The sequence below is a fragment of the Propithecus coquereli genome, unplaced genomic scaffold, assembly GCF_000956105.1.
Source record: "Propithecus coquereli isolate 6110/MARCELLA unplaced genomic scaffold, Pcoq_1.0 Scaffold213, whole genome shotgun sequence".
NCBI classification, from domain to species: domain Eukaryota; kingdom Metazoa; phylum Chordata; class Mammalia; order Primates; family Indriidae; genus Propithecus; species Propithecus coquereli.
In genome coordinates this window covers 3926945-3949212 of record NW_012146412.1, presented here as the reverse complement: position 1 = coordinate 3949212, position 22268 = coordinate 3926945, and the positions used below count along the sequence as shown (strand labels likewise).

Here is a 22268-nt window from a genome sequence, read left to right as displayed (position 1 = left end):
ACAGACAGGAAGGACATGATTAAGGCTGAGAAGTAGAGGAAATACTTGAGATGTTTGGAGTTAGGACCATTAGGACTTGGGTGCAGGGGATAAGAAATAGGTTTTGAGAAATCAGAATAATATCAAATGTTTTAGCTTACTCAGCTGAGTGGTCATATTAACTAGGAAAGTAAATAGAGTGAAGAAAAATCAGGTGGAAAGAAGGAAAGGCCAACATTGATGATTTTGATTTTAGAAATATAGCGTTTGTATTGGCTGTCGTATACACTGGTAAAGATAATTAGGATATGAATATTGCAAATGCTATATCAGGATTTAAGAAAACAAAGCCAAAGATGAAGATAGAATGGATCTGGGATATTTCACACAGTTAATAGTGATGGTTAAATCAGTAAGAGTTGATGAATCCACTGAGGGGAAGGGACAGAAATAGAAGTGGCCTGAGATAAAATGCTGTAATGAAGCAGTATCCGAAGGAAGAGAGCCAGCTAAGGGCAAGAGCGGAAAGAGGAAAACCAGGAGAGGCCACAGAATACAAAGAAAGGAGTAAAATGCTTCATGGAAGTCAGAGACGATTCAGGCTAAGAATCAGTTGCTATAAGTAATAATTAGGAGGCCTCTAGGAAGATTTGAAAGAAAGGCTTCAATAGGGAAAATTATGGAGGGAGGGCATAGAACCCTAAAGCAAATATTTAAGTAGTGAGTTGATAGTGAGGAACTTGAGGACTCAAGTCTACATTAGGCGTGAAAAGATTTTTGGTAAAAGGAAAGGAAAGAGACAGCACAGTAGCTGGACACAGTAGCAGAAACAAGGAAGGGAGACTTGAGAGGGCTGGGAAGAAACATGGAAGGAGCCCGCAGTGAGAAGGAAATAAAGGGACAGGTGTCAAGGGAAAACACTTGATGAAAAACACGGTGGGGGATGGAATCCAGCAAACACGGAGGAGTGAGATTCTGTAAGAAAGTAATTTTGAAATGAAAATACAGTTAGGAGAACTCAGGTCAAGTGGCCTTGGGTAAAGTAGGAGAAGTAACATTGGCTGAGTGAAACAGAATGAGAGTGAGATTGAGGCTTGCGGATAGGAGGAAAGATTTGGGTCATTGCCATGGAAAATGTTAAATTGACTTTAGAAAAAATATTTTTTAATGGATTTGCAAGATAATAAGCTCCAAGTGTGTAAAATAGCATACTGTTTGTTGATCACATTCAATGTATTTTCATAATCTCAGGCAGCCCAAGTAATTCGGGTTGACAAACTGAGAACAATGAAAACTAAAGAGGAGAACATATTTTAAGGTGGATTCAAGACCATCATTGGCGTACACAGCTGATCGTTGGGAGCAGTGCGGGTACAGAGGAATAGGAGACCCCGCAGGGGACGCTGAATGACTGAGATGCAAAGGAATAGAAGCCAAGGAAGTTTAGAAGGCAGAGGTCAGCAGGAAGATTGAGAAACTGAGGCCATGGAGGTGGAGTAATTCTGGCTGATGATGAAACGTGAGGATTGGCCATGACAGTCAGTTTCTAGTCTGGAGTCACGAGACAGGTCATTGGCATTGACAGGATTAAGGAACCATGTGATCAGAGGTCAGAGGTGTGAACGATTATCAAGTGGGTTGCTGGTGAAGCTGCCTACGATGGTTGCTGACGCTACGGGTGGGGAGAGAAAAGCCTACCCAGGTAGCACCGGCATCAAGATGAACAGATTGCATGGTGGTAGCAGAACACTGGTTTGAAAGTGACAATGGAGAGCCAGGATGTCTTGGCCCCTTTCCCGAGTAGCTTTCACAGAAAAATGTTTTTATAAAATCAGGGTGCAATTTATGGGAGTAAGGAGATGGGAGGGAATAGTTGAGTAACAGAGGCCAGACAGAATTCTTTGTTCACACCAGACCGGGGAAACTGGTGCAGGGGTGAACGTGAGAGTAGATGAAGGTGGCCATGATGCAGGATAGAGCTGGAATACGGAAGGGGAGAGATCAAGATCGTAGGGCGCAGGAGTTTTACTCAGAGTAACGGGTCTAAATTACACAACAAAAACAATAGCAACCATAACAATAGGAGGTCTCTAGGAGTCACAGAGTAAGGGAAGGGCTCTGCTGAGTAGACAGGACATACTTAGAGGAGCTGTCTGCACATCTGAATGGTCCAGAGGCCCAGTGGAAATGTTTGTGTAAAGGATCTTGCACGTAACCGCTCTGTGGGTGGTGGATCTTGGTGTGTGTGTTCGGGCATGTGTGTACAGCTCCAGAAGAGTGTGAGGACTGACTAGCTGCTGCTCTAATTTATGCATCAGATTAGTACTGATAAAGAGAACTATCTTTATCCTTTAAAAACACAATGCTGCTCAAAGTATGGTTGGGGACCTCAGCACCAGCATCCTCTGGGAACTTGTTAAAAATGCTAAGTTTTGCCCCTACCCTACTCAGTGAAACTATATAGGGCAGAGCCTAAAAGCCCTTTTAACACGCTCTCCTGATCCTCAAATACATTAAAATTTCAGAAGCATTTTTAACCCTCTGCAACAGCTGGAATGCCATCAATGGCAGGGATCACAGTCTTGCAACTGTCCTCTTGGGTGGTTCCAGATCTGTTCTACTCAGAGGCCAAAACAAAGAGCAGGTGGATTTCCTGTAAACAGGTGTGAAAGCTTAGACCTGGTCATCCCCCAAGAAAGGGTACTAATGCTGAGTGTTCTCCCGTGTGCTGGACAGAAGCCCTTTGGGATAACTTGCTCCGCTGGCTGGCTGAGGAGCTCTCCGAAGAGCAAGAACAAGCCGAGTCCCTTTCCTCGTCCCTCCCTCTGCGCCGAAGCACCGTTCAGCTCATCAGACTCAAGAGCCCTGATGATCTCACAGAACAGATCCACGAACTTCTTTGCTTCTGGAAAAAATCACTCCCAACTTCCACAGACAAACTGCGCCTCCTGGCTCGTCATCTCCGCAAGATTGGCAGGAGTGATCTTGGAGAAGCTCTTAAATTCAAGTGGGAAAATAAAGTGTTCACTGAGCCACAGCAGTGGTTTGATACGGCTGCCGAGTAGAAGACGGGTCGCTCTTCCTGTTGCCCTAGAAAAAGGCGCATGGTGGGTTTTTAAGATGGTTTCTGTCAATATTTTCCTAGCAGTTTCCAAGTAACATTGTTTGAAGTTAGACTATTTAATAGATAACGCTATTGAGAAATCAATTGAAACAAATGGAAAAGCACTGATCAAACAGTAAAAGGCATTCCTGGGTGTTTCATGGTTGAGGGCTGTATTTTTTGCAAACATGACTGTTTTGAGTTCAGGTAGACCTAATAGCATTTGCAACAGAGTTTGCCCTGTTTACATTTTAATAGCTGAGGTTGCTTTCTAAGTGCAGAGAAAAAATATGATGTGAAGAATCACTTCCTTTATTGTTATGTACATAAAATTAAACTAGTATCCATGACTCCAAGCAACCAACTGAAGTTACATAGATACCATGGAGCCCACAGGTAACAATACAAAATAAATTGAGTTGGGAGACCTGATGTTGGTGATAGCAAGTCACTTTAAGAAAACAGAAAAGCTTGAAATAAATTAAAAATACAATATCACTTCAGCCATTTACTTCCACAAGCTTTTCTTTTATTAAAATGTAACTTGGAATAAGGAAAATTTCATATTTTTAATGAAACGAGGCAATGCAGAGAAAATGAAGTTACCAGTGAAAGAATTCAGGGCCTGGTTCACCCACTTAGGAAAACAACCTGCTTTAAAATCAGTTAACAGAAATCTTATTACATAAGCCCTACATGCTCATCATTAAAAAACAAATTAAAAAATCTGTGAAAAAACACAAAACTGAAAGAAAAAAGGAACTTACCAAAATCCCTCTATCCATTGATAATCCCTATTAATGTGTAGTTTAAGCTTTGAGCTTTTAGAAAACCTGGAGTTGGATATAAATGGGACGTTGGATTAGTGTCAGGGATTCACTAATGCACAACTGTCAAGGCCTCAGCTTGCAAACATCAGTAGCAATTACTTTCAGTTATTGAATACCTAGAAATTAATGAAATTATGTGAAAAGTTATATATTTGGATGACTTTCAGATGTATTAATAAAGACAAAACTTTCTTCTGTAGATTTATAAATTAACCAGGGACTTAAGTATCTATTTGCTTATACATTAAAAAAGGAGAGCCCAACTTTTAAACACATTTCTATTAAGAAGAATTTTATTAGTCAAGATTTTTATTTTTTACCTGCATAACACATGCCGCCAAAAGATACAATATGTATTTTCATATGTTCTTGGAATGCAGAAAACAGACTAGAATGTCCATTTTTTTCTCTGCCATAGAACGAAAAAGAGAAATACAACTGGCCTCTTATTCTGCCACCAGATATTACTATTATGAACATTTTTGGCATATTTTCTTCCAGTTTTTCTATTTTTCAGGAGGGAAATGTTTCTGTTTTTCTGTGTTTAGACGTACATAAACACACGCACATACATGCTCAGAGGCCTGCATGCTAACACTTATAAATCCCGTCACACGCACTCTCGCACGCCTCTCACAAACGCACCCGAAGCAAACACACATTCCCTTTACCTGCATACACAGTCTCACGCCACCTGCGCACCTCACATGCACGTGTACACTGTCGCGAACGCCCCTCCCGCCGCACTCCCTCCGCCGTCACACAAACACACTTACTCATGTCCGCAACCACACTCGCGCACACACACGTCGGTACACAAAGGGTCTCAGATCCACTCGTTCACTCCCGCATAGACCCCGCTCCCACATACCGTGCACACGACACTCGTTAGCGCGCATTCCCCACGCGCACGCGCACAAGCGCACCGCCGCGCCTGCACACCTTCGCCCGCACACGCTCTCCCGGCCCGCCCCTGCGCTCTCTGGCACGTACTCACAGTCGCACCCTCATGGCACATGCGCAGACCTCGTCACTCACACCGGCACACGTTTTCCCCAGAATTAAAAAAGTTGCAAATATTATTGTGATGGTAAAACAATATAAACGTATGAAAGAAAAAATCGATCATCTCTTCAGCATCTCCTCTCTTTAGGTAACCCAGGGAATCAGTCCAACATGTGAGCTGTGCTGCCTGGGTTGGGGACCTGCCCTGAACACCCTCCCAGCCACAGCCTCGCCCTCGTGCGCCCTGTCCTCGGTCTAGTGCGCTGGGCTGTGCGGGCCACGTCGCGGATGCTCTGGTTTCTTCTTGGGTTTGTCTAATGGGCAGCGGGAGCCCAGGAGGAGGGCGGAAAGTGAGTTACCCTATTGCCCTCTCTCCCTTCCTGCGCTCACCTGGGCCAGGCTGTGTCCCTCACCCAGACGTCACCGCTCCTCGCTCCTCGCAAGGAGGCCCCCTCTAGGCAGCTCTCTCCAGGGTTTTGGTAACTGGTCCTCTTCAGATCCAGGGGGAGTAACAGAGCTTTTATTGTTCTCAGTAAATGTGTCATCCCTTGTGGTTCCCCTATACCCCACCCTCCTCTTTTAAGATAACACCTCCTTTAATTATCCTAATTTGAGTGTGTATGTTTCTCATTGAGACTCTGATGGATTCATCTCTGCACACCTTTCTTGTGCTTCTAGCAATTTATACATGTATACTTTTTCCAGAATGAGAGAGTCATATATTATATAAACAGTTTTAAAAATTACTGTCTTATTAAATTATGAGCATTTTTCAATGTCTTTAAAAGCTTTAATAACTGAACGATATCCCATTTCATGACCATACCGTAATTAATTTTAGTATTACCAATTTCGAAAATGTTTAAATTGGAATGATGCAGCATATATTCTCTCATGTCTGACTTTTTAGTTCAATTTTATGTTGCTGAAATTCATCCATGTTGTGTGGGGCAATGGTTTGTTTATTATTCTCATTAACATATAATATTCCATTATATGCATATACAAAAAAATAAATATATTAGATTGTAGATGGACATTTGAATGGATTCCACTTTGGAGGCTATCATAAATAGAGCTGTTATTAATATTATTTACACACCTTTCAGTAACTATATATATATATATATATTCATTTTTTCAGGTATATACCTAAGAGTAGAATGATAGTTTACTATAATTAATTTAACCTTGCTATATATTTAGGACCATTTAGCAAATAAGCCTTGAACATTATTATTGAGGTACTTTCTTTAGATGATGGAGGGACAAGAATGCTCTACCATGTAGATAGTAGAGTCAACCTACATATCTCTAATAACACCAATTTCACCATCAAAAAACCCATCACCCATTACAGTCATAATTTTGCTAATTATTTGTGAGCAATGAATTTTACAAATAAAAAGTTCTAACATTTATATATATTATTTGAATTAACAAAACCTATGGTATTGAATCACAGTCATCTTGATTATACTTGATTATATACTTACTATATCTGGAGTATAAAGTCTTGATTAGATGAATTGACTATCCCTAGTAGCATATGTCAACACATACATGATATCACTTTGCATATTCTGGAGTATTTTAGAGTAAAATAGAAACACCTTAACAAATAAGTTCTGAGGACATCACAATCCAATTTTCAAAATAGCTAAATTTGGACAAAGTTTTCTTTTTTTCCCTAACCCAGTGTTTCTTAATAAGATGTTACTGGCGTTTTGAATGGAATCATTTTTTAAAAGACTAACCTGGACTGGCTCATGAACTGCAGGCCATTCAGCATCCCCGACCTCTGTCCACCAAGGCACAAAGCACCCCCCACCCTAGCAAATGTGACAGCAAAATTCCTTCCAACTCGTTCTGGTCATGCGGTTGGGGGAAAAAGGGTGGGTGTTGAGAACCACTGTTTTAATCAACACTTGGCTTGAAAGAAACGGGGCAGAATAAGGTAAGGGAAATTTAGAACATTATAGGCAAAAGAGGGCCCCGCCTTCAACTCTCCAACTACTGTATGCGTTTGTAAGAAAAGTCAACTACTGTCTGATGACTTGCCCAGAAATGTTCTCAGTGAGGAGTCTCGAGCCGTTCTATAGAATCCGAAGTTTATTTAAGGTACAAAATCAGGCTTTCTGAAGTTAGAAAGGTAGTAAGTAGTTCAGAAGAGGAAGGAAATACGGAATGAGGTCAAAGTTGTGTCTGACGCAGGCTGGGGGTTCCCCGTAGCTTAGGCAAGCGCGGCTTCTGTGATCCAACCTCGTCAGAAGGCCCTGTGAGGCCTGGGTCACATCGTTTAATCCTCAACTCCCCTCCTCTCCCAGGTCTCCTCCTCTGGCCCTTCTCCCCCCTCCCCAGCATAATTACCTGACATACTGAATAATTTCCTTATTTATTATGATTTTTATTTTCTGCAAATAAACGCCCACTTTAGTTCACATTACACAAGGGCTAGAGTGCTTGTCTCTTTTGTTCATCGATGTATTCCTACTACTTAGAATTCTGCCTGGCATTCAATAAATATTTCTCTGTTTTGTTGTCCTTACTTTACAAGTGAGAACACGGTAGCTGAATTACAGTGATACCCAGTGAGTGGCGGAGCCTGGATTGGAAGACAAATGACTCTATTGTCAAAGTCCTTTTTCTTTTACTCCAATTTCTACCTGCCATTACTGGTTCTCTCTCTTCCATAATGTTGGCTAATGTTTTTCAGGTTCCTGAACACCCAGGACTGGATTAATTGTCCACAGCACCCTGTTCTTAAGTCCAGTTATAGCACTGCGTGCACTGTTGTAATTACCTGTTTGTGTTTTTCTGTGTTTTACTCCTACCGGTTCTTAAGTTTTTTGAGGACAGAGCCTTGAGTCCATCAGTGAATTTCCACAGGGGCCAGCACATAGCAGGCACTCAGTAAGTCTTTGCTGAATTAATTCACAAATTTCATCTACATACTGACATGCTATCAGGACCCTTGTTTTCGGTTCCATCCTGCTTTTGGAAGCAACCCCGTGGGGCCAGAAATCATGTCTGAGAAGGTAAAGAATTAGCTCAGACTGTAAAATTATCTCAGAATTAGCTCAGCCCCACGGTTCATCAAGCCGGAATAACAGAGGCAGAGCTAGCCAGCCGCAAAGTTAACAGGAACCACCATTTCCCCCAAGAACACACTGCAGCTGTAAAGTGCCCCTCCTTTGAGTGACTACTGCTTTTGTACACACTGAGAAACTTTGTTCTCCAAAATCACAGACTATCGGAACTTTTGCTGTTGAAATCATATCAGTAAGAAAGGAATACCCCTTTCTTGCCTGGAGGATCTAAGTCACTTTGACACAGAGGAGCATTCTTCGTATAGACCCAGGTGCCGAGCTTCAGGTAGAGAGTTTCTGGATACAACGTTGCATGCTTACCTCCACACTAATGTTTACAAGGAATGGAAAGCACTCGAGGTCCACTTTACAGTGCAGACCTGGTGTTGACCCCTGACATACAGCTCTACTTGGCTTTGAGCCTAGCAAAGCACTAACCTCTACCCTATTTCTATGTACTAAAATAACTTCACCTTTGCCTTTGTTTAGTGAAACACCCACGGTTCTTCTGGTGTACAATCTCTCTCACTGCAATGAGTCAAAAACCCAACTTTGTTGAACTTCGGTTGTGTCCCTGGTGGTCTTGGCCTGAGGGGGACACCTACATGCCCTCCTGTGTTCCAGCCCGGTGGTTCTCAAACTGGCAGCGTATTAGAGTCAGCCAGACATGCCTGGACCATTCTGAAAATTCTGATTGAATTGGCCTAGTAATGAGGATTGTGAAGTTTTCCAGTTGAGTCTAATTTGTAGCCAGGGTGAAGAATAATTTTTTTCCTAGCCGAATAGACCCAGAGAAACCTGGAATGGGTGTTAAAGTTGTTTCACAAGACCAGACTCAGCCCTCCAAATCAGAATCTTTGGCCATAGACCCGAGGAGTCTGTAGGGTTAGTGCGGGGTCAAGTCACGTTTACGCCCACAGTGGCTTAAAGACACACTCACTGTATCCTGCTTCCTGTCCAGAGCACTCTCTCAATTTTCAGTTTCACTTTTCATGGTTAGCACTGAACCAAGAGAGGAGAAAAGGAGAGAAGAAAAGGAGACAAAGCAAGCTCTGTGCTATGCTGCATATGAAGGGTTTTCTCCTAGTTTAGAGTTGTCGTTTGAGATGGTTTGTCTGTTCACAAGACTAAGCAGAGCTGGCGGGGAGCCAAGGCAGGAAGCTGGAATGGTTGGGAAGAGGAGCACTCTGCCTAGTCCCCCACTAACAGAGGAACTTTTGGTTATTGAGAATCTGCTTATCGTACACCTGTAAATCTGGTTCTGTTAATAGATGACACACCTATCTACACACTGTGAATTTATATTTTTGATCTTTTCTCTCACTTTAAAGGGTAAAATCATATTCCATTATATTTGTGTGTGCTAAAAAAATTTAACATGCACTGTAATATATTCTGTCTCTTTTAAACTTCTTATATATGCTGAGACCCTCAAAAACTAGAAATGACCCAAGTCTCTCTCCACCTGAAAGGCTCTGTTTATGCCAATTTGGAACTGTTCTTTAGAAACAGTCTCTGCAAATGCCTAGATTCCACCACAAGGGGGCCCCCGTGTCTCAGATAAAATTAAGGTAACCTTTAAGACCTCATGTAGTGAAAGATCTGTTTTGCATGATACGTTTTTTCAAAAAAATTATGAAATTATTTTAGGGTAGAGGATATAATTTGATCTATAGTTAATATACTGTTAATGTAATGGTATATTTTGTGGCTTACTTCCAACATTCTGAAATGTCAAATTTCCACTTGATATGAAGAACATAGTACTATATATAGAAACTGCTGCATTTGTAGAAGTCTTTATATTACATTGTATCTTCTGTTTCTGTAATCAAAGAAATTGAAACGATAATGCAATATCTCATTGATCACTAGAAGTGACGTGTGCAATTTCTCTAAAATTGCCCAGAAATAGAAACTGAAAGTATAAACTATTAATAGCACTATGAAATAAATGAACTTTTGACTCACTTCACTTTCCAATAAATGCTTTTGGCTGACAAGATTTCTAAAGAATTACTTTCTATTTCTTGAAATGTTCTGAACAGGGGTATTGCTATGGTTTGTCAGTAAATAAAAGTGGCTAACATACATTAAAAATGAATTTCTGAATTAGGATTATTATTTTAAAATAATCAGGTGATATTTTTTCAGAGTCTTATTTTTACTTATAATTTTTAAATAATTATTTTGTGAGATAAATTCTAAAAAGAAAAGCCGAATATTATCACTCCTTCCACAATACATCTGAAAGCACATAAACCAACAATGTGATGGCAAAAAAGCAGCCCCTGAACATAAAGCAAAAATGAGCAGCATAACTGAAAATAATCAAATATATAAGGATGACCACTAAAATGTGATTTATTGTATTAAAATATTTGCTGCTCCTTTTTGTAGCAGATTATACATTCTGCCCCATTGATGCCATGCTTGCTTATATGACTTAGAGCACCCAGCGAAATATGAGTGCCATATTTGAGCAGAAGCTTTAAGAGCCATTGAGTGGTTCCACAATGTTCCTTTTCTCTCTGCCTCGAGACCAGCAGTATTTCAGTGAGGGGGGTTTCATCAGCCTGGTCCTGGAGCATGGAAGAGATCCACAGACTACCTGTGACATATGGTTTGAAAACATGTGAAAACAGATTTTTTGTTGTTGTGGTCCCCCATTATCCTGATTGATACAATGAATGTACCAAGCATAAGGAAGAAAATACTATATTGGTTCACAAAGCTATCCAACTGTAATGTTGAAAAATGGAGCTACTGGTAGAGCCATGGGCTACATAAGCAAGGAAAAATGGAAAAAAAGAAAAAGCAAAGACTGGAATCATTGTTGGTGTTAGCAACAGACCACTGCAGCATTAGAAGTCACTACAGGAATGGTAAGCCTAGATAGTATGCTACTGTAGAAAAATTAATAGGTTCTAATTTATTGAGTGTCAACTGTGTGCAAATATCTTTTTGTGTGTTATTTCATTTTATTCTTATAGGCAGCCTTCAATTCATGATTATTTTTCTTTCTCAATGATGAAAAAGGTTTTGAAATATTAAGTTCATTCCTTTACACATTCCCTTGTTCATCTGTTCACATATCTACTCACTCATAATTCAAATAAGCGCCTGTTGTAAATACAACAGGTGGTGAAGGTAGGTTTTTGAACCCCTCTTTTTCTGATGTCAAAGTCTATGTTCTTTCCATTCCACAAAACTCTACGGTAGGCAGAATTCTAAGATGATTTCCAAGATTTCCCACCTTCCTGTCATAGACACTGTACCATTCTCAAGACTACGAATATAATGGATTTATAGGTAATGTTATCTGGCACAGCCGTGTTAAAATAGGAGAAGAGGAGACACAGCTGAGACCGGAAGCAAGGGCTCCGCGATTGGGTGCAGGTGTTAAAGTAAACAACCCTCAGGCGGAAGCTAACTAGGAGGACTGATAACCGCAGGCAAGAACCTGTTTACACCAGATTTTCAGCCAAATCTGCCACCTTACATGAACTTTGACTAATTATATTATCATTTACATTATTGTGGTTTTAAAATTTTTCCACCCTTAAAATCACCGTGACAGTCCCAAAACAATCATATAAAGCATGAAAATGGGAAAGAACCCAATTCTAGGAATTATTACCCAAATGCTTAGTAAAAGCCAACCCCTTGCCCTTGAATACCCCTCCTCTCAATTAGAAAGATTTCAGAAGACCAAAACCCCTTCCTCCCAGTACAGCTGCTCTTTCTGAGCCTGACCGCTCTCTTCTCCTCAGAGCATACTTTCACTTTCAATCTTTCAATAAGAAGCTGTTTGCTTGGCTTACGTGGTGTGTCCTAAAATTCATTTCTCCCAGAACCTAGAACCCATCACCAAGAACCTAGAAAAACTTCCACATGGAAGCTGCTAACAGTTGATTTTAAAACAAGGAGATTATTCAAGTGGGCCTGATCTAATCACCCAAGCCCTTTCTTTGGCTGGTCTCAACCGGGGAAGTCAGAGGAAGCATGAAAGAGATTCCATTTGAGAAAGGTTATCCATTCCTGAGATAGATGGGGTCACTTGGCAAGAATCTAAGTGTAGACTCTAGGAGAAAAAAGCAGTACTCACTGACAGCTATCAAAGCAATAGGGACATCAGTCCTACAACCACAAGGAAATGAAATTATTTATTTATTTATTTTTGAGACAGAGTCTCACTCTGTTGCCCTGGCTAGAGTGCCGTTGGCGTCAGCCTAGCTCACAGCAACCTCAAACTCCTGGGCTCAAGCGGTCCTCCTGTCTCAGCCTCCTGAGCTGGATTACAGATGTGCATCACCATGCCTGGTTAATTTTTTCTACTTTTTAGAAGACACGGGAATCTCGCTCTTACTCAGGCTGGTCTCGAACTCCTGAACTCAAGCGATAGATACTCCCACCTCGGCCCCCCAGAGTGCTAGGATTACAGGCGTAATTACAGGAAATGAATTTTGACACAGCCTAATGGAGCTTGGATGTGTATCTTTCCCTAGCCACAGCTCCACGCTGAGGACATAGCCAGTAGCACTTTGAATTCAGCCTCTGAGATTGATCCTGAAAAAAGGACTAGCAAAAATGTGCCAGACTCCTGAACCACAGAAACTACGAGCATAAAATATGTCTTGTTTTAAGTCGCTAAGTATGTGACACTTTGTTATAAAGCAATGTGAAACTAATATACTCTTTAGGCTGATAACTTTGTCATTAATAAAAGCATAACTTATCTGCTTGTAAGGTAGGAAAGTATAGTGGTAGAGCTTAGAAATATGTTCAGTCAATACAGAGCGAGGCAATAAGAAAGTGTTGAGGAATGATTATACTACAGGATTACTAAACTTCCTTCTAAATCCCAGAGCTTATGATTTTGTTTTCTATGATTTTATGACCTCTCAAGCTTACTCTCTTCAAAGTAATTCCATGAATTTTATTAATTTTGCCATACACACTAATTGAGTTATTTGTTTAATCTGGGTGAGGGTTTGTGGCTGTGGTCCACCCATAATACTCAACTTTGAACATGAGATATTTTCCAGGGCCATGAGTTATTTCATTTAGATATTTTCATTTTTGAAAATTTGTCATGACTACACAATCCTATGTAGCTGTTAGACTAGAATTCTTAATTATCTCTTTTATGTGAGACTCAGAAATCTACTGAAAAGTTTTCCCCGATAAGAACAGTCCAAACAGTTATAAGGGCGCCTTTCGTCATAGTCTTTTATTTCTATGCACACATTTACTGCAATGACCTTGACCTCTCCTCACTTATGTTTTTTTCCCCCCTGTTCTTATTTAGATAGCATAGATTTAATATTCTTTGACCATTGAGATTATTTTGGCAAGTTGCATGATTTTTGCGTAAGATTTTTTTCTATTTAACCTTAGTATCTTCTGTAGCAAAAGCTTCATGAATTTTTCCTATACATAAGATGTATCTATAATAAAATATCCCAACTAAAATACACAGGAAATAAATGACCTTTATTTTTAGAAAATACCTTGCCCATTTCAAGATCTATGCTAAATGTTACTTGGTATTATTAGAGAGATTTGGACAACCTTCTATAAGAGGGTTTACACAACATGATCTTGAAAGTGTACCAAGTATACAAATATGAAAATAAGGTAGAAAAATAGCAAGTTGGTCATCCAATCTACAGCTCTATGAAGTGAAATCTTGCAATGAGAAATTATTGCTGAGAAATGCATCTTCTATTGATTTCCTTAAATGGTGCTCCTTTATTCATTAGTATTATATTTACTGCCAGAATCCCCTCCATCCAGGTTCAATTTCCTTTTCTTTCATTTAAACTTGTTACATTGAATTATATGTCTCCATTCAAGAAAGCGATCCACCTTTCTCTGGGATTTTAAAAAAGTACTTGAGAATGTATTACCTTTGGCTTCAGTAACATTGTTTCAATTAATGTCCAAGTTTTCTTTCTAGAGAGGAATTGTTCATACTTTGTCTATTTGGGGTTTGCAATGTTTTGAATAGCACGTAAAGACGGTAAATCGCCACTCCTAGTCATTAAATAGAGTGCTATAGTCAGCTCTAAAGGAGTTATTTACCTAGTTTATAAAATCTTGGAAAGAAACAGTCCGTCTTTCGGAGAAGACTCTAGGATCAGAGCATACAGAATTGCTCAGTGCAGGCTGTGAAGTTACTGCACTGTGACCCATGTGAGAGCAGCGATGTTAGATTATGGGTCAGATGTACCGAGTCCCTGGTTTTGGCTCTGCAGCTAATTTGCTATTGACTTTTGGCAAGTCCCTTAATATCTTTGTCTCATTTTGTTTTCACTTGAGGGTAAAAGTATTGGATATATTTGGGATAGCAGGTATACTACCTGAGGGCTGTTACTCTTCTCCATCCCTACATTCATCTATACAGGTAGCTGAGCATGGCACCATTCATTCGTTCGTTTACTCAAATTCAACTAAAACCCTCAAGGACTCTTGAATTTTCAATTCTAACAAGTTTTCAGGTGACTGTGATGCTTCTGGTCTGAGGATAACATGTTCAGAACCATTGCTCTCTGAAACATTTCTTAACCTAGAGTTCATAGATCTCCAAGGCATCTATGGATAGATTTTAGGGAGTTTATGAAAAAAGATGGGTTAAACAATTACATTTGTATTGTAGTAACCTACTATGAATGTAGGCAACAAACCACACAAATAGTAGTAGTATCTGAATTTGTCACACTAGAAATAAGAGATATTTTCGTATCACCTTACGATTGTTTCTGATATCTTGAAATATGGTTTATGCTCATCACTATTCTGACATGATATTGTTATTTATTTGTCATTAGGTTTGGTTATTTTATGGGGTTATTAAAAATACCACTTATTATTATAGCTTAATAAAAATATATTGATAATTACATTTTAATATATTTTCCCTTTGTAATTTTATATATTTAAAGAAATTAATTAATTTATTTTTTATTTCACAATATTACAGGTGTAAAATGTTTTGGTTACATGGATTGCTTTTATACTGCTTAAGTCCAAGTTATAAGTGTGCCCATCACCTAGATAGTGTACATTGTACCCATTAGGATGATTTCACCCATCCCTTCCTCTCCCCTCCCACCTGCTGTTTTTCTGATGAGTTTTACTTCCATCTGTGCACATGAGCTGATCTGTTAGTTCCAATTTAAGAGTGAGTACGTGTGGTGTTTGTTTTTCCATTCTTGGGATATTTCACTCAGGAGAATGGTCTCCAGTTCCATCCAGATTGTGGCAAAAGGTATTAATTCATTTTTATGGCTGAGTAGTACTCCATGGTATAACATTGAAAATATTATTCTGAATAGAATTTATAGGCTTCTTCAATTTGCCCGAAGGGTTCGTGGCAGGGGATATAAACTCCCTTCCTAAAGGATGGGAATAAGAAAGACTTTAAGGCCAAGTCATGTTCCACTCAGCAGTACCATCTGTTTATGCAAACACTGTCAGAGGATCTTGCAGCAACAGAACTGGATGTGCTGGTGAAGTCTCTCTCTTGTTGCCCTCATACCTGAGCAGGTAAACATCAAGCTGCGTGGTTAGACAAATGAAAATATAAATTTAATTTTTACCTTTTTCATGATGAAACTCTACGTGCCATTTTTGCTATTCTAGATGGCACTACAGTAAGACGCCACTGATATTTAAGTGTGATCATCACTGAGGGCAGCAGCTCTCAAAATATGGTGGTGGTGGGAATCTCAGAAAGCAAGGTAAAAACACTTCATAATACTGCTAAGATGTCGTCTGCTCTTTTCATTTGCATTTTTCATGAGCATACAATGAAGTTTTCCAGAGGCTACGTGATGTGAGATGATTGAATGAATGCAAAAGTGTATATGAGACTTCTGCTGATTTTTATTAAACTAGATTTCAAAGAGATTTGCAAAAATTTAAACAATGCCACACTTCTCATTTTCTTTTTTTTGGTTTGTTTCTGGAAATATTTTGAGAAAAATATGTTAGTTATATTAACATATCATGGGTTTATAATTGTTATTTATAAATGAATTAATAAAAATATCAAGAATTTCTTTTTTAATGTATAACATGATAAATATACTTAGATATAACCAACATAAACAAAAGCACTGAAAGATCTTTAATTTTTAAGAATGTAAAGGAGTTTTGGACCCAAAGGTTTTTCCTTACAGAATTAATAGCTCAATGGACATAATTATTAAAATATCAAAAAGTCCATTAGTGACCTGCCGAATCTTGATCCAAGCACATAAAAACTGTCTGTCTCTTGGGAATTTACTAAGACATCTACATTGACAGAAACCAATATAAAAAAACAAAGAGAATAGATAAAAAAGAGAACACGAGTAATTTAAAGAAGTTTTTCTTAAAAAGGTCTAATAGCTTTAAGGGGTGATGGGGTTAAACAGAAGCACCGTTGGAACATACAGTTTGAGTCGGATGTTTTCTTTCCTTCCAAGTCTCCTTTACTGCTTGCCATTTTATTCTGAGAAGAAATAAAAGTACAGTACAAATATTTAGAATGGGAAACATATTGAGTGAAACTCTCATGAGTGTGTTAATAACTGCTATTAGAGTCTTGCCTTGGGCCAGGCAGGGACGCAGAAGAGCAAAGTCCCCAGTGCCGGGAAGTCCAGGGTTGTGAGCTGGACGGCATTCAAATGCTGACCAAGCAAAAGAGACCCTGGCTAGAGTCTTCCCCCCATTGGCAACACAGATTTCCAATCCTTCCCTTAGAAGACACTCTGGTAGAGAGGAGAGGAGAAGATGGCAGACGGGACCTGAAGGAGACAGCAGACAGTGGGAAAGAGCAGAGTTCCATGCAGCCTTCATCTGCCTCACACCAACGTTGTGGGCAAATCTTGCTAAGTCTTACTCATGACTGAGGGTGAAGATAAGGTTTCTCCCTTTACACAATTAGCAGGCAGTCTTCTTTTGAAAGTTGAAATATGTAAAACTCTTCACTGTCATTCTAAATTCCTCCTGGAAAAAGAGGCATTTGAACCGTGTTACGATAGTCTGTTACCTGAGAAAGGAGGCGTATCACTTAAAATATACATTAATATGGATTAATTCATATGATGAGCTCATAAAGCTCTCATAAATCACTGCTGAATGAACGATCACATTAATGAAAGGACTAGACTTGCTGGTGGAGTGCAAACACTATAGCTGCCTGTGCCTAAAGAAGCAACTGTATCCATTTATGAGTAACTTGCAGTACAGCTGTGGGCAACTGGTCCACTAAACCAAGGAGTTTCTGTTTTGTTCATTTATATGTCCCACGTGCTGAGAACAGTACATAACCCATAACTGGTACTCAATAAATATATAATGAGTAAATTGATTAGTTTGGTGTAGGTTGCAAGTAGGACAATATTATTTTAACTAGATTGGATAATAGAGTGAATATATTAGTTCATAAAACTAAGGCACAGGAAGGGAGACATTTAGAGTATTCTCTTCCTTTAAATGAAGGAGCTTAAAGCTATAGTGATTCTTAGTGATTCCGTCGTAACTGATGTTACCAAGGAGTTGTTTTTTCCACAGGTTGCCTGTGCCCACGATTACAGCACAGCAGCATCTTTCATATGTACATGAAGAGAAAAAATCTCAGCCAAAACCAATGATCAAGAAGCTTCACCTCACAGTATTTTGACCACCCCAAATCTGTCCTGAAGACCAGAGGGGTGCCGACTGGCTGAGGTGCCGCCTGCCTGAGGCCTGGGTTCTTTGGTACACTCACAGCGACAGGAACAAAGCAATCAACACATCCATCCATGCGAACCCGGAACCTTGTCTCTTCACCCTGAGAGCTCCGGAACTATCAAGGTTCACCTTCCTTTTATACCTTTTATACCTAAGCACTAGTTAAGGCACGTTCCTCCATAAAATTATACTTATTTTACCAGAAAAAATATTGGTTAAGGAAAACGTTCTTCACTTTTTTAAACTCCAGGGAGGCGGCTGCCAAATCTGCTGATCATCAGAATCATTGTTGAGTTTTCTAAAAATTCAAATTCCTAGGCCCAAAGCTAGGCCTACCGCATTCAAATTCAGTAGTATCCTCAGATAATTCTGACAATCCATTAGGCTTCAGAATCATTGCTATAAAGCACTGCAAAAATGTGTGGTACAGCATTTGAAACTACAGAGCTCGTTGTTTGATGATCGGGTTTGACGCTCATCCTTGTAATGTTTAGTAGTCAGTTGTCTTTGTTTTCTCTGAAATTGTAAGCATATTAAAAGCAAAAATTGCCCTATTTATATTTGTATGTGCCTCACTAAATCATCATATGTGGTATTTTGTACATAATGTGCAGTCAACAAATTTTATTGCAATAAGTTAATTCAAAGGACAAAAAGATGAATTAACTGAAAAATTCCTTGGGTTTGACAAAACACTACAGAGAGGAACAGAAGTTTGGGTGTAGCACGTCTGAAAGGTCACTTGGAGTCTGCAACTGCTTTTGGGAGACAAGGGATCATGCCTCGGGTTTCACCTAGACCCACCCTGTAGATCAGTCAGAGCACTGCTCTCTCACAGCGATTGGGGAACGGGCAGCAGTACGGTCAGTTGAAAGGCTGTATTTTACCAACATAAATGAAATGTTCTAACATGTAACATTTGACATGTGCACAAATTCTATGTCAACATTTATTAAATAAAGTTAGAAAACAAGAAGAAACAAGTAAATTAAAAAATGAATAACTCTTCTGGAGATAATCAGTAAGATGACAAGACAAAGAATAAATATGCTAGCACATAATTTCACAATTAAAAATTATATTAAATCTTGTGTTTCTCTACAAAATAAAAATTCAACAAGTAATTTTTATTTATGCTTTAAATCAAAACACATTGAAATTTTTAACATTAACATTAACGATAAACATTAACATCAACACTTAACTAAATGTAGTATTTATTTGAATATTCCTTTTAGTGTAAAATAACACATAATAAAGTGAACATGTAAATACATATATTTTATGAAATATGTAGATCTTGTTCTGTTGCTCCATAAATTAATATTACTATATTAGAGACAGAAGTGATCTCAGGAATTTTGCAGAGCTTTGCCCTGAAAGAATATGTGAACATGTTAGTTTGCATATCAAAAGCTGCTCCACCTCAGGAGGGCATCTCAAAGGTCAGTAGCAGCTGCTCTCCACGGTGACGCTGCAGTCTCAAACCCATGGTTCTCACCTGCGTTGAAGGACAAAGCAGGTCTGCATGGAATCAGGGGATGAGAGCTGATCAAAGAGTGTCCGCCCAGAGACAGATATCTGCAGCTAAAAACAATTAGCCCAAGGGACAGTTCCTGCTTGACTTCTGATGACCTGTCTCTATCTGCAATAACTAGATAAAGAAATATGGAGCCACTATATCTCTGTTTAACCGCTCTGTTAAGTGATAACTTTATCTTAGAACTTAGAAGTTTGTCCGTGAAAGATTTTGTAACCAGAGTTAGTTAAGGGATCTATAGAAGCCTTTTGAAAGACTTTTAACCTAAAACAAACTACCTGTTATTATGTAAATCTGTCACTCCTGGCAATCGATCTCTGTACCTATAAATACCCATGTGAAACTTTATTCTGGGCCTCACAATTGATGGGGATATTGTGGGGACCCCCAAGTACCCTCACTTTGCCTTTTTTGTTATAAATCTATAAAAAATACCTTCATCTCTGTGTATTCTTTTATTTCCATTATTTTCCATTTTCTATTATTTTCTTATCCTTTGTGACGACCCCTGCCTAAGGGACCCGATTTTTTGCTGGGAGCGTAGCTAACTCTCTGCATTGTTCAATTTGTTTTTCATGTGACTTATAAACTCAAATTTCTCCTGGAAATCTAGGGTACAATTCCATGGCTACTATTTAGAGAAAAACTCATTTTTTTTTCAATGTGTGGAGTCACAGTTGGCATCTGGATCTACATTTTGCCAATAATTTGATCAATTGTTAAAATTAATGTACTCCTCAGCCAGTAAAGCACAGACCCTCTTTGTGGGATATTTAATATCCTCACTTCCTAAAGTAACACCATTCAGTGCAATTTATCAAGTACTTAACTTACTGTCAGAAAATAGTTTGCTTATAGGGAAAATTTGTCTCTCTGAGTTCTAATTTCAGTTCTCCATAAATTGTTTGTAAAGAATGTACACACAATTAAAAGAACATGAAAATATATGTTTTCCTTTCACAAATATGAAATATAACCAAGTTAGAGCTGAAAAGGGTCTTCAAGATCAATGAGAGGTGACACCTTCATTTTTCATATGAGAATACTGAAGTCCAGAGTGTTCAAATAATTTTTCATAGGAGATACACCTAATTAGTGGCAGAGCAGAGATATAATCCAAGCTTCTTGATGTCCAGTCCATTTTTATCCTGGTATAGTAGAATTTCTCAAAATCTGATATTTGGAATGCTAGCAGTAAACTAGATGATTGCAGGTGGATATGAATGAACATTGAAAAGTTATTATATATTCATTTAACAATGTACCAAGGATTTCTGGCTTTTGAATAGCAAACAAAAAGTGGGAAAAGCAATCATTGCTTACACCCTGACAACCACAAAAAGCAGGATAATCTATAAAATGATAAATTTCCTTGAATACATCAGAGAGCTGAGTTCACGGGTCCACTGACGAGCCAGAAGTGAAGGAAAATAAGTACTTTTCAGGAGGGAGCTATAAGCCCCACACACCTACTCACCTGAAAGGTGGAGCTTCCACACAAGTTTGTAGAGAGAGTTCGACTAAAATGCTTTAAGGAAAAGTTGCTAAAAGTGGAGCGTGGGCAAGTGTGAGAATACAGAAACCCTGGGAACTGATGACACAGGGGGAATTGGCACCTGCTGGCCGGCTGTTCCGCGGCTCTCCCGCGGGTGCTCACAAGACTGGCGTCAGGTGGGAAAACAGAAAAAGCTTCTCTCATGGTTCAGGCCTGCAAAAGGGGAGAAGTCACTAGTGGGGGAAAGAGAGAGTGTCCACTTGGATGCTCCTCCCTGTGGAAAAAGAAGCTTATGCCACCGGGGGAAGGACAGAAAACCCTGCCACACCCAGATCACAGGTCAAGACCCCCTGCGGCTGGAGAAAGGAAAACACTCTCTATGTGCTGGTGAGGGCAGGAAGCCTCCTGCATGGGGCCGCAGAGATCTTCTACCACTGGGGGAGAAGGATCCCTGAAAGTGCCCCAAGATACAGGGATGTGATTCTGAACCAGGGCAACAGAAAACCCTGCTGCCCACCACTGTCAGACCAGCAAGCACCTACTAACAAACAGCAGTGGCCTTCTACCTGAGGAGGAGCGCAAGCTTGCAGAGAAAACCTCTCTGAAGTGCAGGAGCACAGAGAAGACCTAAAGCTGAAGGTAAAGCAGGAACCTGGCAAGAAACCCTCCAGCAAACTAGCCCTGCCCTAAGCAGAAAGTGGCACAAGAGGAAATCGAAGCCAGCGTGGCACCAAAGATATCACAGCAGTGACAAAACTCAAATCCAGCTCAACTCTTGACTGTGTTGTCTCAACTCTCCCCCTCCATCCCCACACACTAGAAGCCTAGCCAAAGAAGAGTTATGCCCATTCCCAGGCAGAAATATGATTTACTTCTGTCTCCACTGTCCTACATAAAATGTTAAACTTTCAACAAAATTGAGACACACAAAGAAGTAAGCAAAAAATGACACTCTGTCCATGGCAAAGCAATACATAAAGCTATACCCAGATATGACCCAGATGTTGAAACTACCAGACAGCAACTTTACAAGACCATGATTAACATGTGAAAGGCTCTAGTGGAAAAGTTGGGCGATATGAATGAACAGATGGAGAATTCAGCAGAGAGGTGGAAACTATAGCGAGAAGTCAAATGAAAACACTAGAAATAAAAGTGCAGTAACATAGATGATGAGTGCCTTTCGTCAGCTCATCAGCGGACTTGACATAGCTGAGAAAAGAATCAGTGAACTTGAAGACAGGTTGGCAGAAATTGCCTGAACTGAAACACAAAGATAAAAGAGAGTGAAAAATGTACGAGAAAATACGAACAGCCCATCAAAATTGTGATCTGAACTCTATGACTTAGATGAAGCTGAAATGAAAAATAAACAAGTCAACACAGACAGAGATGAATCGTCTTGACAGTGTATAATCCTGATGCGCTATGATGAGGAGGGCATTTTGCCTCTGAGGTCTTCTTTGAAAAACCTCTAACACTGGTCCAATCATGAGAAAGACGT

General features: G+C 39.5%; 1 protein-coding gene across 2 annotated transcripts in view; it reads left to right on the top strand.

Moving 5' to 3' along the window:
• Positions 1–3439, top strand: part of DTHD1 (death domain containing 1) — a 58979-nt gene extending 55540 nt beyond the window's left edge. For both annotated transcript variants that reach the window (XM_012644480.1, XM_012644479.1), the window contains exon 9: positions 2716–3439. In XM_012644480.1, coding sequence (XP_012499934.1) covers positions 2716–3044 — 329 coding nt within the window. In that variant the 3' untranslated portion in view covers positions 3045–3439. The remainder of the gene's footprint in view (positions 1–2715) is intronic.
• Positions 3440–22268: the final 18829 nt, after the last annotated feature.